Source organism: Bombus flavifrons, chromosome 16, assembly GCF_040668555.2.
Source record: "Bombus flavifrons isolate JBK064 chromosome 16, iyBomFlav1_principal, whole genome shotgun sequence".
Lineage (NCBI taxonomy): Eukaryota > Metazoa > Arthropoda > Insecta > Hymenoptera > Apidae > Bombus > Bombus flavifrons.
In genome coordinates this window covers 8,171,913-8,187,590 of record NC_138457.1, presented here as the reverse complement: position 1 = coordinate 8,187,590, position 15,678 = coordinate 8,171,913, and the positions used below count along the sequence as shown (strand labels likewise).

Sequence of the window (15,678 nt, the reverse complement as noted above, 5' to 3'; positions counted from 1 at the left end):
TTCACAGTGAGTTCATGGAAGCATTGAAGCAAACAAACAATATTATTATCTTAGAAACTCTACTTGCATTATAGAACATAGAAACTGTAGTTTTTCTAGAACTGCAAGTGTTATGTTAACCTTGGTATTTGATTTATAATCTACATATCCAGAAAGAAAAAAGAAGCTATTCTGTTTAAAATCAAAGATATAAGAGTAGTAAGTTATGAGATTTAAAAGGAATACTGATTGAATATTCTTGTAGATGATAGTTAATTTATTTTCCATATATTTGATATAGCATATGAACAAAGAGTTTAAATTAATAATGATCTATAAATCATTGATAAATAGAGGCTGTTAAAAAAGAAGACTTTTCTTCTTTGTCTTGCAGATGCAAGTATCAGTTAAAGGTCATTGGGACAGTACAGATTATTCTGCAATATTTTATTTTCTGCAGACACTTCTGTATTATCATAAATACCATACATTCTAAATGTAAATTTATTTTTATGTAACCCAAAGAGCTCAACACAATAATATGTATTATCTTTTAAAGAAAAAACTTTATATGTTTTAAAGGCATTGAAAACATAGAAGAATTGCTTTCACATTATTCAAATATTAGGTCATGAAGCATCAAGTATTAAAAGGAAAATACAAAAAGTTTTTCAATCTTTTATTATGAAAAAACTCTTATGTACATATGGATCACTTTTCTCTGTGTCAGTGTATAAGTAGATATCTACGGTCATAACAAATATTAATCTATATCTTTAATAAATTCCTTAAAGTAGTTCCTTTCACTCTGTTAAGTCTTGATTGTTAGCGCCAGAACGACGACTGATAGGCAATAAATAAATCACGTGTACCCTTGTACCGATCGTATTGCACGGTTTCAATAAGAACAGTCGGCTGATTGAATTGCTGAATTCTATTTAAAAAATGTCCAACGAGACGGCTTAAGTAATAAGTGCATTTAAGTCACAACTCCACCTTGGCGGATTGTTGAAAGAAATCATGGACTCTTTCACTGGCAGAATATTTCATCTTTTAAGCTTCTTACCAATTGCTCATGTTCCACGAAAATCTGATAATCGAGTGATTGATATACTACTTTAGAAAGGAACAAGTAGGAAGAATTCTCTTAGAATTCCATAAGTATGTAAAAACATTTAACACTCTAAGTTGTTAATTAGTTACCTACATCCTACATACTTAAACACATAATACAGGACAGAACATTTTGTTCTGAATTAAGCTTTTGTTAACACAGATTAATTGCAAAATAAATGAATTCACTATATTAGAAGACTCTAACTTTATAGAGTCTGTTAAATAGATTAGATTTAATAGACAAGGAATTTTCCTAAAGAAATGCCTCAACAAATACTTATAAATTAATACAGTAATCATCCTAATACTACTGTGACATTTATCACAAAATTTTACTATTTGTCAAATACACAAACACTGTATAATTAAATGAACAAGGTATTTCTTCCCCTGTTCCATCTGCCAATGAAAGAGTGAATCTCTGAAAGAGGCTTTTCTTTCCATGGAAACTTTATATAACTCGCGTCTTTTTTACCTTAGAATTAGCTCTAGAAAAATACAGTCTGTTTTTTTTCTATTCACACACTGCTCAAACCAAACAACGAGCTTCTGAATAAAAATACAATCTACTCATGTTGGTTGGGCAGTGGCTGTTAAATAGCATCTGTATAGAGTATAGACTATCTAAATCTTTTTGGCTAGATCCTCATAAGAGGTTTCCCCCCAAAAAAACGTGTAGATAAAAAAGTAAAATGGTGCATCTATCATTGAGAATCCTTGCTCCATCTTCTTTCTCTCTTCTTTATGATAAATGATGGTTAGCAGCTAAGTCAGTTCATTAAGTAATGGCAAGATGAAGAGTAGACTGATAGTAGATGCTAATTAGTAGACAATAGTTGATTTTTTCTTAAATAAGACTCTTGAATAAGAACTGTTTGTTAAAATCTGCCAAACCAGTCCACTTTACGGCATCTTTACTAAAAAAAGATCCTTCACTCCCTTTTCTCTTGCTTTAAATTGTGAGGATAGTCTATTTGATCATCCTCATCTAAAATGATGAACAAAAGATTGAACAATATATAAACCTGAGTTACATAATGAATATATCTTACTGATTTAGTTACCTTCACCTTCATCTTCACCTTCAACTAATCTTAAATCACTGTCCTTCTGCTGGGGTTCTTTATCATATTCAACTCCTTCGTACTGATCATCTCCAATATCAGCTATTCGTTCAGCACCAGCATCAATGCTGAAGTTCCATTAAAAAAATAAATCTTATTATTGGATTACAAACAAAACACCTATAATATTGTATGAATTAGTGTCAACATAGACCGTTAAAACCAACTAAATTTTTGTAATTGTCTAAGATTTCTAAAATATCCGTACAAAATTGAGAACTGAATTTGGTATAAAATTGGCTGAATACAACAAAATATGAAATTATCCTTCAATGAAACATACCCAGCAAGACGAATGTGATTCAATTCATCTCCAATTTCCTGTATGCCAGGCCCAACATTGAACCAACCATTTCCTCTTCTATCTGGAACTTGGTCGTCGGCTCTTCTAGCTGGAACAGCTGGAAATGGAGGATCTAGATTTCCATTTTCACCCTCTTGCTCTTTACTGTTGACATTAATCTTCTGTTTGGGCTCTTCCTTCTTCCTGGCTACTTCGTCTTGTTTCTCCTCGCGATTTTCCAATTTTTGATCGATCATAATCGGAATGGGTGGCACGCCAACGGGAAGCTTGGACTTCGAGACCGGTTTCGGAAGCGGAAGCGCCTTATCCACGGATGTGGACACTGGATTGCCGCTAGTTGCTGGCGTTGAAGTCTCCAGCTTCACGGCTGGGATCGATTTCATCGAACTCGTGGCCACTGTACTCTGGAAAAATAATTTTGCAATCTTCTCTGCTTGCTTCATTTATTATATTAAATTTTAATGCATTTCGAAGCATTATTTTTATTTTATTTTTAGAATATTTATTCGTATTTTATACTTGGAGTATTGCTATTCGTGGAACGTAAATTTCAATAATTTATTTATTTACTTACATACTGAGAACTAAATCTAACTTTCATTTCTTCGTTACTATCATAATGCAAAGTGCAATTTATTTTTACTAGGACTAAGTATTCTGTTCTCTCACATACACATGCACTCTAATAAGGAAACAAATTAATTATTTACAAAATATTCATTCTTCACTTTATAAATTTATATTTCTTTTTTGTATAAAAAGAAGGATTCCAGTTGCAATAATTCTATGCCCTTAAAATATAGATAAGCAAGCGAGTATTTTGGAAAATAGTAGGCTACAGATGTGGATGAAGAAACATTTTCAGATACATTTTGTAAAAATTAACTTACCTGCTTCAGTTTCTATTGGCAAAGAGGAATAGTTGTTTCTTTTTCTTCAAAGCTACGAAAGCATGTGAACAAACAAATATTGCATAAAGCATGCTCTTTTTTAAAGAAAAATCACCTGACAAAAAGAGAAAATGTCACTAAAAATTTTTCTTTAATTTTGAAAATTAGAAGCTTCTTCTCCATTTTTAAATTAAATGGATTAATATGTCAACTTTGTTTTGTAACTTGAATTTTATTGAAAAGACAGTTTTAATTACACTAAAAAGAAATTGAAGGCAACAACAAAATATCATAGAGCAAGTTCCAATGAAGCAATATTAAAAACATAACCAAAAAAGAAGCTCAAGCGTAAAAAATCAATTAATTCAAAATATTTATCATCCAATTATAAAAGTTCTACACCAAGATATTATTTGGTGAAATCAGAAATATTATCGCAAAGAATGAGAAAATCAATTAATAAAACTTTCGAAAAAATTAATTAAAAATATCCTTCACGTGAACAAGAGAACTAATTTTGAGAAGAAAATATTAAATGCTTTCACCTTCTAATGAGACTACTGTTTTATTTAAAAGAAAGAAATAAAGGGATCTATTAAAAAAGAAATTTAAACCATCTCACCAAAGATTCTTATTTCTAATATTTAATTAGATCTTTCTCTATCTTTCTTTTTAAATTTGCAGCAAACTAGTAATAACAAGGAAGCAGATCAGTTTAGTTAGGTTTCTGCGAGGGTGCCATAAAAAATGCAAGCAGATCAAAATAATAACAATTTATTAATGCATTGATTAACACGGACATACAGGCACATTCAATACAGCTTGCAAGCTACATATATACGACTGGTTTCTTTTTTAACTATTCAAAAGAATCGTTCATCTTTGCTTTGCATTAGGCTGTCAATCGATAAAAAAATTATACCTTGAGCAAAAAGATCTTTTATAATTGAATTATGAAATACCAATTATAATTGAACGCAATTGAAGCTGAATGTATAATGTGTTGACAGCCTAATGTGTTCTAATTTACATGTAAAGATTGCTAAATATAAAAATACAAATTAAAAAAGAAAGGGTACTCAACATTTACACAATTGCTAAAACACTTTGTCTTCTGCAGAATTCAAACATTGTTCTTGTGATATTGCACTTGAAAAATTTATATTAAAAAATCTACATAGAAGCAGTAAGTAAGGTTGAGTTAGTGGATTTTTTAAACTGCTTGTTTGGTTATTTATATTTTTCCAAGTTATTTATATTTGTCCAAGATTCGAGAAAAAAAATTACTTTTCTGAAAAATCACAGTTTGCCCTAAATAGTACACAGAGAACTTTATTTCTCAAATATTTATGATAGCTTAGAAGCGATATTGGTTTCTTTTTTATAATTATAATATTCTATTACGATATAGTTATAATAAGTATTTAATACCAGTTAATACTGATACTGATAATATAAATTAATAGTAAAAGAAGATAGATAAAACTACTAAATAATCTTCGAGATAATATTAATTAATAGATCATCCCATCATGCAACAGATTTTTCATATTTTCTATCATGTTTCCTCTCAAACCATCATTATACTGTTCAATCTACACTTGATTTGCTGATGATACAGGAAAGAAGAGTTCTGTGGACTGATCTCAAGTCCTTTAAGTCAACTAAAGAAATTGTCTATCTACAGCACCAAGTACAAACCATGCAAATTACGTGCATGTGTAAACATTACCAGATAGATTATGCTAAGAAGAATTCAGTTCCCCAACAATCAACCATTTAAAGGCACTTCTTTGAACTTCCATAAGCTAAGAGAGTCAGCCTTCTAGCTTATCATGACTACTTCTATAGTTTAGCTATTCTCTTCCAATTCATTTTGTATTTTGAATGGCAATAATTTGTTCTTGCAAGAAATATTAACACATTCTCTACAACATCTTTCTGTATTTCTGTACAATATATTTAATAATACAATATACTTTTATTATAGACAAGAACCGTTTGAGTTTTGTTTTCCCTTTTTTTACCAAACACCAAGCATAATATTACAATTACATCTAAATTAAGTTCTGGTAGCGAATGTGTTAAGTAGTAACTAAGGTGAGCACACTCAGAGTATCACTACTCATATATCAACTTTGATCTTTCCAACTATACTCACAATTACTTTGATTAATAATATATCTAAAACGTTTCAAGCACTTTTATAGCAAAGAGAATCACAACCAGAGCCTGAACTAAAGTCAGGAGCTACATTTAATCGTCAAGAAATTAGCTGCAATATCATAAAATCTTAAATCAATCTAAAGTCAATCATAAAATCTTTATACAAAAAATAGACAAACATGTTTCTCCAAGAGTAGCCATTATGGAATACTAAATACAATTATCCATAGTATTTGTAACAAAAATATATCTGACAAGGCATTACAAGTTTTGATCAATCTTATTCGTCAGATCATTCTCAAAATTTGATTTATGATTCCATCTACATTGTTTTGAGCTTTTTCCAACTTCTTCTCTACCTTCTCAGAAGTCTGTTGGACTGGAGAATTTTTTTCATCAATGACAGCGGAATATTGTTTTTTCCTTACCACTGAGACTGTGGTATGCTTCTTCACACCAAGATTCATGTTATTTGTCTGAGCTATACCTGGTAAATTGGTAGAAGAGTGTTTGTCATTGAACTTGTCATTAATCTGGTTGGGCGGTGGGATAACTTGTCTTAGCTCTTTATTGATCTCAATCTGAATTTGATCATTCACAAATTGATCGCCCTCCTTTCTCTGACGTTTCTCTTGCAAATCGTAGGGCAATGGTAAAACTTCTGCTTCCTTTAACTCGTTTGGACCCACTGGGACGATGTTGCCATTCTTCTGAGCGAATCTAACGTTGTTCATCTCGTTCACCCGTTGTTCATTCGATTGCAGAGGATCCTCAATCGTTTGCTGAGCGAATGGTGCATACAGGGGCTGTGGATTTTTATCGTCATTTGTCGGTGGACTTACCTGTTGCTGCTGTGCCCGATCAACAAGCTGTCCTACGTTTTCTGCTTCTGCGGATTTCGCTTGTGAAGGGTACGGATTGGCTACGTTTGGCTCTGGAGAAGTAGTTTTGCGTGAAGTTTTCTATTGGAAATAAAAAACAAAAAGTTACAGACCAATTCTCTTAAATAAATAATTTATCAACGTGAAGAGTCTTCAAAGACAAATTAAGAATCACGATCCATATTTTGAAATGGATAGATTAGAAATTTGAAAAATCTTCAATTAAATAAGACTATTAGTATAAAAAAGGAATCATACCTTGGCTTCTTCCAGTTCATGCTTCAACTGAAACACTTCCTTCTTGAGATGTTCAATAGTGCTATCAGTATCCCCATTGCTCTTTAACATATCATTGTACTTTTGTTCCAGTTCATTCTTCTGAGTGTCCAGTTCCAGAAACTTATTCTTTAAATGTTCCAAGGCTTTCTCTTTGTCCTCTCTTGCTTGCCTGATACGACTACGAAGTTCTCTGAGCGTTGTCTCCAATTTACTAGTGTCTTCTAGAGCTTGTTGATCACGCTTCTTACATTCTTCTTGCAAATCCTGGTGCTCTGTCTGCAGCAGCTTGTAAGTTTGTTGCAAAGAGTTGAATCTCTGCATTGCCTCTATGCTATCCTTGTCTCTTAGGGACTTTTCTCTAGATGCACGCTGCTGGAGTTCTTGTTTCACTGCTGCATTTGAACTCTTTTCCTCAGCCAAGGATCTTTCCAGCCTTACTTTGTACTCGAATATCACTAGAAATGAACAGAAATAATTTTTCAATGCAGCTGCTTACAAATTTATCTGGGAATAAATGCAATTTTCTCAAATTGAATCAGATTCCTTATGGTGCATATCTAGGTAATTCATACCTTGAAGCTGAGCAGCCAGTGCCTCCTGTTGATGAGCACATTGAATGTGAAGTTCCCGAAGCCTGGCCATCTCTGAGGTGGCGGCGCGGTAGAGGAACACTAAAAGAAGACCCACCACTCCGCAACCCCCGTACACGGCCAGGCGGCCAACTCGGCCCCTGCCAAGTCTAGAACCACTCATCTCTGCAAACAAAATACATATCACAAGATTATTATATAGTAATCATAGTAATTATAGCACAAGTTAAAAGAGAGTGGATTGTCTCTCAAAAGTGAGTTGTATATTCTTGGGGTATGCATACATACAGTTGATCAAAATGCGGTCAAATTTCTATTTTTTTAATGTTTTTCAAAATAATACCAATTTTCTTCTATTTGAAGTATAATGCATTAATTAAATTTTTGTGTTATTGTTTATCATTTATTTATTATTTTAAACGTCCAAACAAAAGAAAAAAAATTGAAAAAAATTATCTTGTAATCATCCTTCTAAAAAAAATAAAACAAACAGCGTTATTATCATAAATACAAGATTTATTTAATACAATCTGAGGTACAAGCTACATTCTCACTATTTTTATTTCCTACTTTGCTACTTTTTAATTATTCCACTACTTCAATATTCTGTTTATTATTAAATAAACTGCTGACAAATGAATCTTAATTTCTATAGCACGTATGACATCAATTTGATCAACTCGAAGCTTCTTTTATTCCGCACAAGTGAAAACGAGAAATAAGGTCAAGGGGTGAGAGAAGCTCAAGCGTGAGAGAATAATTTACGCCAGCGTTGGCCCCAGTGCGACGTTCAATGCAAGTGAAAGTCGATGATTGCGACTGTAATAACTTTTATCCGGCGATATCCTCTTGCATAATGGCTCATCTTGGAAGACGTACTAAAAAATCGAGAGATTTCTACGAACGTTCAAATCTGAGATCGTGCATGATAGATGCAATTGACCGACACTTTTAACGAGCGAGAAATAAGGTAGTAAAATTTGTAACTGAACAAGACAGTGAACAACGTCTCGTCCTAATTAGAGCTACCATGTATATTTTCTGCTCGAGACTTTTCCTCGATAATTACTTTAAATTTACCTTTACAAAAAGATTTAAAAGTAACTTTATAGGATTTTTGTTAAATAATTTTATTAGATAATTACAATATGAGAAATTAAATAATATATGTCTAATATATTGGAAGACAGGTTTTTTAATTTTTCTTTCATTTTATTTTTGGCGCCATTTTCGTACAGTACTATGTGACTCAATAACTTAAGAATATTAAATATTGAAACTCATGATTACTATAATCCAAATATTATGAAAGATTAGAGAAAGAATAATATTATGAAACACGAAATTTAGTATCTGGAGTGTTTTGTGAAAATGAAGTATCTGGCGACAGTATCTGATCCGGCACTAACAGTAAAAAAAGGAGGAAAATCCGTTTTGTAATGAACTTACCATTTTTAACTTATCATTTTTACGTATATTAATAACAAATAATATTCATTACGAATTGTGTAATTACAAATCAGAATTAGATTATCGTGATCTACCTTATCGATCGAAAAACGATAACGTAATTTCCAGTAAACACATGTTGACAGGTAGATATTAATCTAAACGTTAAGCGCATACATGTTTGCAAAAGGAAGGGTGGATGGTCGCGTGACACGCTTTCATTTCCTATATCTCGAAGAAACTATATAAAGCGGGACGCCATAGAGCTGGAGAATACACATAGACCGTTTATCTTCCCCTCCTTTTAATCCCTCTTAATTATATCTCTCATCCCCTTATAAAGCTGCAAGATACACAACTACCGGTTCGTGGAAAATCGTAATTGCACGTTTGCTCGTTCTACTGCTATTTTATACCATGAATTAGAATGCCGTATTAAGATTAGCTATTAAAACCTTTATTTATGTTTTCATTCATTGGAAAGAGAAACAGTGCAACGACTGAACTAACCTCGTTGAAACTTAACCTAACATTGATAGATACAAGACTTATTTCTTTAATACAAATTCTCCTAGTATCTATTCTTTCATTTAGCAAAATTCTTCATGTAGTAACTATGATAAATTCTTATCATTTAAATAAAATTTCCCTAATAACTATGACAAATTCTTATGTTCCTATATTCACTATTACAAAGTGACCGTGTTTCCATGAATCGCGATTTCTGTTGTTTCTCAATGACAATGAGAAGAGATTCGATACAAATACAATTTTATCTCGAGTTTAACCAGTTTGAAAAATATTCCTCGATACGTCTCGCATCCCTAAGTAAGTCTTAGCTATTTTATTCTTGGAAACTAAATACACCGCATTACTTGTGGTTAAATGAGTACACCGTGGATGGATTACAAGGACAAACAGATACAGATTAAGATCGATTCACGCAAAAAAATTGTTTGGTATTTTTCTATAAAATAGATAATACAATTTTATATGTTATATTCTATTATATTATGTGTCTAATAATATTATGTTTACATTTTACACTAATTTTGTAAGTTAAATACAATTACGATTAATACAGTGTATTAAGTAATCCAATGAGAATATAGTAAAAACTTAAGCTTAAAAATATAATATAGCTATTTCAGTTATTAAATAAATCGCGTATTTCTGTCTTCCAATATATTTACATAATAATAAGGCGTTAAATTGATTGATTATTATTCGGCGGTATAAAATCAAATTTAATCTCGTTTAATGATTCAAAGAATGAGATTTCCACGCGTGTCTTTTTTAATGCAGTGCATATATTCAGTCCGGCTTTCATAAATTTCGACGAGGCAAAAATTGCTGCTTTTATACGAAAACAAAAAACATAGATAATTTAATACCGTCCTGGCGCGAAATAATAAAATGCGTCAAGTTATTTAGTTCTGTCAAATGAAATAAAATCGTTTATCACGAAGCTGCTCTTTGTTTCCCAAAAAATTGATTCAATTAACGAAATGGCGAGCACCGGTTTGTTCTCCAACAATACGAATTTAAAGTTAGGTTATAAAAACTTGCACGATACTAAAATGGATATATTTAGTTCTTTTTTAAGAAAAGAACTTCTTTGTGTATCAGTTAGAAGGAATATTGTTTGAAATTAGGTCAAAGAAGAACAATCTTAGTATTTAAATATGAATCGGATGATAAAACCGTAGAAGTTAATGTGTACGCGGGCTTAGAAGCGAGTTTGACGGGAAAATAGACGAAATTTCATGTTCTTCTGCTTCGAGTCAGTCTTCAATTATTCGTATGGGGAGCTGCATTCGAGAAACTGATTGTAAAAACATTTAGAATACTAATGCAAACAAAATGATAAAGTAGATATATTCTAAATTCCCTGAAATGAGTAATGGTCTCTTTATTGAAATATTGCATGCCAAAACAAGATAATTATTGATACAGATCTATTCATTAAGCAGAACTGATGCCATTTAGTAGTAATCAATCTTACAATGCCTAATGAATTTGAATATATACAGAATATCATGGACATGTACATATTTATGATCATGGCAACCTTCAGCTTTCATCAGAAAATTGAAGTTGTCGCATCAATTAATGTACAATTTATTGCGGAAGAAATCATATAAATTCTTGAAACATTGTGCATTAATATTGTTGTGTATAGTATATGTCCATAGTATTCTGTCATGGTATATGTCATGGTAGATGCACAGCTATAAGACAATATCGATTATTCAATTACAAAAAATGAAAGAAGTCTTAAGAACATATATTATACAAGTATAAATAATTCTTATACATTAACTCCTAACAATATTTATCTAATTTCTTTTATGAATAGACTGTAAGTATTTATGTAAATTTATATTTTTATGAATACAATACCAAAGCAAGAAGTACACTTTTAATATTCTATATATTTTTGCTTATTATGAACATTTTGCATCTTTAAATTTCCTCAGAAGTGCATAGAAATCGTCAGACCATTCATCGTTTTTCAATTATTCTCCAAATATTAATTGTCATATGATCATATATCAATTTCCCAATTACATATTTTGAATGCAATACATCGACTAATAAAATTAAACCAAAACTGATATAATCGTATAGCTTTTCGAATAAATTATTCACCTGTTACGTGTAACTTAAAATTCGAAAGTGGTTTATCGATGGTTTATCGTTACATCCTCAACCGCCATAACCTATAGAAAACAAACGGGGAGGGTCCGCCACGGCAACTTTTGATCGGCGTACGTACGATGTAACGTAACGTGAGCAGAGGCAAACGTCTGAAATTGGACACCGGTAATTACGATCGTCTGCTTTTATCGTTGCACTTCGATCGGCTCTGCGAGAACGGAAATTACATCCGTCTCGCATGGCTCATCCATGGTTTGCTCGTCCTTGCTGGCCGCGCGAATTATCGAGGATATTTGCGATACCGTCCAAAGAGGCGATACCTCGTATGCGTGTGCAATTGTGCATGTATATATAAATGTGGTGGGAAAAATGCACGAAGGGTGGAGTGCAGGCTACCTAGCGGCTGAATTCCGAGTTCACTGACACTTTCGAGCACGCGCGATAGATCCTGCTTTCACGCGTTTACGTATGTGTAACGCATGTCCATGTGTCTGGAATTATTTTAACAGCATTAAGGTTAACGTACTCAAATTTTATTTAATTATCGGAGAGATTCTTCAGCGATTGATGCGATAGGATGTAAATAATTTTGAATAATTATAACTCAATGATTTGATACGTTTTTAAGGCGGCTGTTTATTTACCCGGTGACGTAGCTGTAATTTTAATTGCGTTCATAAAATATAAAAAAAAAATTGTAAGGTTTATGGTCGATCTAATAGAATTCTCAGAAGACCGCTGAGAAACCGGTTTCTAGTTAATGACGCGACGTGGTGTGAGAATATAAATGCGGCTTTTCGAAGATTCTATTTGCCGCGTTGGAAATTCAACGAGCAATTAAAAACTGTATCGCAATGACCAGTTTAATTTGAAATGAAAACAGTTTTAATATAAGTCATGGGAAATTTCTTTAAAAAAAGTCGACTAATTTTTAGTTTACTATATATATGATAAATCATACTTGTTTACAAACAATGAATTAAAGGAATACCCAAAATAGAACTAGAAAACGGTTAATTGTATCTGTGATAGGAGAAATTCAACAGTCAAACTCTAAATTCAAACTTTCAAACTTAGATAGGGTTACATTCAAACATTTAAAACATTCAAGGTAATATTTCATCTAGTTCTATATAAAGAGCGGCTTTCACAATTTTTATACGCTTTCTAACGCGGAAGAAAATTTATAGAGAATAGTGCTATACCGACTTAACTCTGTACCTTACGGGTCATTTTTCATCCATTGGATGTTTTTCTATTATTAAAAAATTTCTTAGGTCTGTGAAAATTATTTAAGAATACATAATTGAATACTTAAGAAAGAATAAAATTTTTAAGAATAAAAACTAAAGAATAAGTTAAAATTAAAAATTAAAAATATGGAAAAATTATTTTTAATATTATTTTTAATTTCTTATATCAATTTTATACTAAAATTTTTTTAAAAATATTACATATATTTTTACTCATTAAAATAAGAGAGAATAAGCCGTAAGCTATAAAAATTCGAAAAGCGTAACGAAAAACTTTATTGCGACTGAAAGTTTTCTTTTAACTGCATTTGCGCTCTCATGTAGCTTTTAGTAAAGAGCTTAGAATTATGTACTTATAAAAAGTACATATACCGCCTAATTTTCGAGGTCGCACCTCAAAATTTAGGTGTTTCATATGTATACGACATATACATACATATATTTATAACCTCACATGTAAATGCATCGTTAACCTTATTCACCAGCTGCAGATTGCCACACATTAAACGATAGTATTTATCCTCGTTGAATCTTCACCATAACAGCACCAAATAAAAGCATGTCAACTTCACCCACCACAAATTTTGAATTATCAGTTATATAATGTAATTTATACGGGAGATTATTACAAGACTTGATTATAGATTATAACACTATGCAAAAGTTCATGGTACGATTGATCATTATACAGAGAGAAAAGAGATAAAAGATGAATAAATATTTGCTCGTATCAAATAATACGAACGATTAATTTCACACTATTTTATCAGTAGTTCTCTTTATGTACATTAATCATATCCACCACGTTGAAAAAATACACTTATCAGGGTACACAAATAAATTTATGTATATTTAAAAGGTAAATTATTACATATATAATAAATATTTCTTTTTTTACAAAGTTTTCTTAATGCAAATTTACATTTACGTAAAATGATTCCCACAATTTGTGTTGAGTTTTCTCTCATCAAACTTTTGCAATTCACAGGATACGTATATCGAACCGTTATGGATGTTTGTATTTACAATATTTTCTCTTTTTCACAAACTTTAAACTCGGAATAATTAGGTCATTTCTGATTCGGATGCTTTCTAAACTACGTTTGTATCATTATTTTGTTCTTTTTCTATTGCTAAATGAGAATAGCAAGTCCCGATTATCTATTTTGTTGTCAGCACTATTACTGTAAACATACTAAAGTAACAATGTTTTTAATTTTGTAACTATAATAAGGCAACTTGTTTACCAAATGCAATAAACATAGTGCATCAGTCACTTAAGACCCATTACATGAAATTGATACAACGTAAAACGTGTTAACGCGTCCTTTTCCTTGAAATATTAAAATATACGTAAAACTACCAGTGTCCTTGAAATAATAAAATATACATAAAACTGCTGGAGTAATTGAAATAATAGAATATACGTAAAACTGCTAGAATCCTTGAAATTTAAAATATACGTAAAATTGCTGAGATCTGAAATGACCCAATCATAATCATCCGACGTTTAATTCATGATTGTGCGTGCATTATCATTATAGCTCTGTATCATCCATTCGCGCTTAATTTCACAGATGAACACTTCACAAGGCACGATCGCACTCAATGATTAATCCGTCTCACAGCACCGATCTCAAATTATCAATCAAATTATTATGCGATGAAATAACACCATATACACTGGTTAGATTACACATGGAAAGCTGCGCCTACCTCATACACGAGTAGAGAACTGTACTCTCAGCTCTCCGTCATCGCCGCGTCCTCAAACTGTTATCTTGCGATTAATAGCCTCAACCGCGAAGAAGAAGCGTCGCGACGCGATTACACGGCCGCGAACACGACGTACTCGTCGATGGAGCTATCCTCCAGCTGAAATGCCGCGATCCAGATGAAGCACAACCGACAGGTTAGGACTCTTGCGAAAAACCAGACTCTAGACAATACAGTTGAACGTTCTGAAGCCGGTTTCCCCCACTACTGGCTCGTGGCTGCCACGCCATTAAAACGAAAGGTTCGCCAACCAATCAGGCCTCGCCACTTCGGCAGATAACCAATGCATGGATTCGCCATTGCCAACCTATGATTAAAAAATGCTCTAATTAAGCAAAAAAATACAGAAGCTCGTCGACAGTACTCGCTTTGTTATTGGAGGGAAGAATTAAATATTTTTTAATTGACAAATAGAATTATGGATTAGATAATTAGAAATATGGAGACTAGGTTAGTAATTTCGAACCTTCAAAATCATGATTAAATAATGCTGTATCTTTCTCTTTATTTTAAAATTGATAAAGAAGGTCGGGAATATAATTCAGTATTTTGTTAAATATTATAATGGTATTATGAGGAGATAACAATATTAAAATATTTGCATAGAACGAAGTTTCACATAGAATAGCTTCTAAGATGATTATATGTAATTCAATAGCATCTCTTACAATAAATTTGCAAAGAATAGCTTGTTAAATTAATTAAAGAAGTAATCGGGATGCGGTGCGATTTCTTCTTCCGCGAATGAAAGCACGAGACGAGAGAGTGACCCTCTTCTTAATGCTGCTACTAGGTCGTTATAAATTTCTCGAAGAGTCGCATTTCCCTACTTTGTTCTATTTAAAACTCGCAATTATTGTTTTATTATACATTAATTTTGATTAATTGCGAGTATCTTAGGACCTCCTAAAATTATAGTATACACTTTTATATTTTTTTTATTATTATCGAATATTTTACAATAATGGTCTACGAAGTTTGGAAATAAGCGGAAATGACGTTTCATTCTTTTTTATCAACAGAGAAATGCGAATAAAAACGTATAGCGTAACAAAATGTGAAGACAAGTTTATTTCCGTAGTAATCAGAACTTTATTGCACGCAATCATAATTTTCTGTCAACACGTAACGTCATTGCAATTACTTGGTATAAAATACTTTCTGAAATGATTTAATAGCTCTGAAACAATTTAGAACCGGTTTTACTTGC

General features: G+C 31.9%; 1 protein-coding gene across 6 annotated transcripts; it reads right to left on the bottom strand.

The window, feature by feature from the left end:
* Window positions 1-648: 648 nt before the first annotated feature.
* Window positions 649-14,653, bottom strand: LOC138187936 (Golgi integral membrane protein 4). 6 transcript variants are annotated; one of them, XM_069129230.1, is made up of 8 exons: window positions 14,409-14,653; window positions 13,147-13,345; window positions 7,312-7,494; window positions 6,719-7,194; window positions 6,422-6,541; window positions 2,503-2,927; window positions 2,160-2,287; window positions 649-2,083 (listed from the first exon to the last, which is right to left on the bottom strand). In XM_069129230.1, the coding sequence occupies exons 3-8, from the start codon at window positions 7,490-7,492 to the stop codon at window positions 2,028-2,030; spliced, it is 1,386 nt and encodes a 461-aa protein (XP_068985331.1). In that variant the 5' UTR covers window positions 7,493-7,494; window positions 13,147-13,345; window positions 14,409-14,653; the 3' UTR covers window positions 649-2,027. The 6 variants fall into 6 exon arrangements, with proteins under 6 accessions (XP_068985331.1, XP_068985332.1, XP_068985329.1 ...); XM_069129231.1 differs by having other exon boundaries at window positions 13,166-13,345; XM_069129228.1 differs by lacking the exon at window positions 13,147-13,345 and having other exon boundaries at window positions 14,409-14,652.
* Window positions 14,654-15,678: the final 1,025 nt, after the last annotated feature.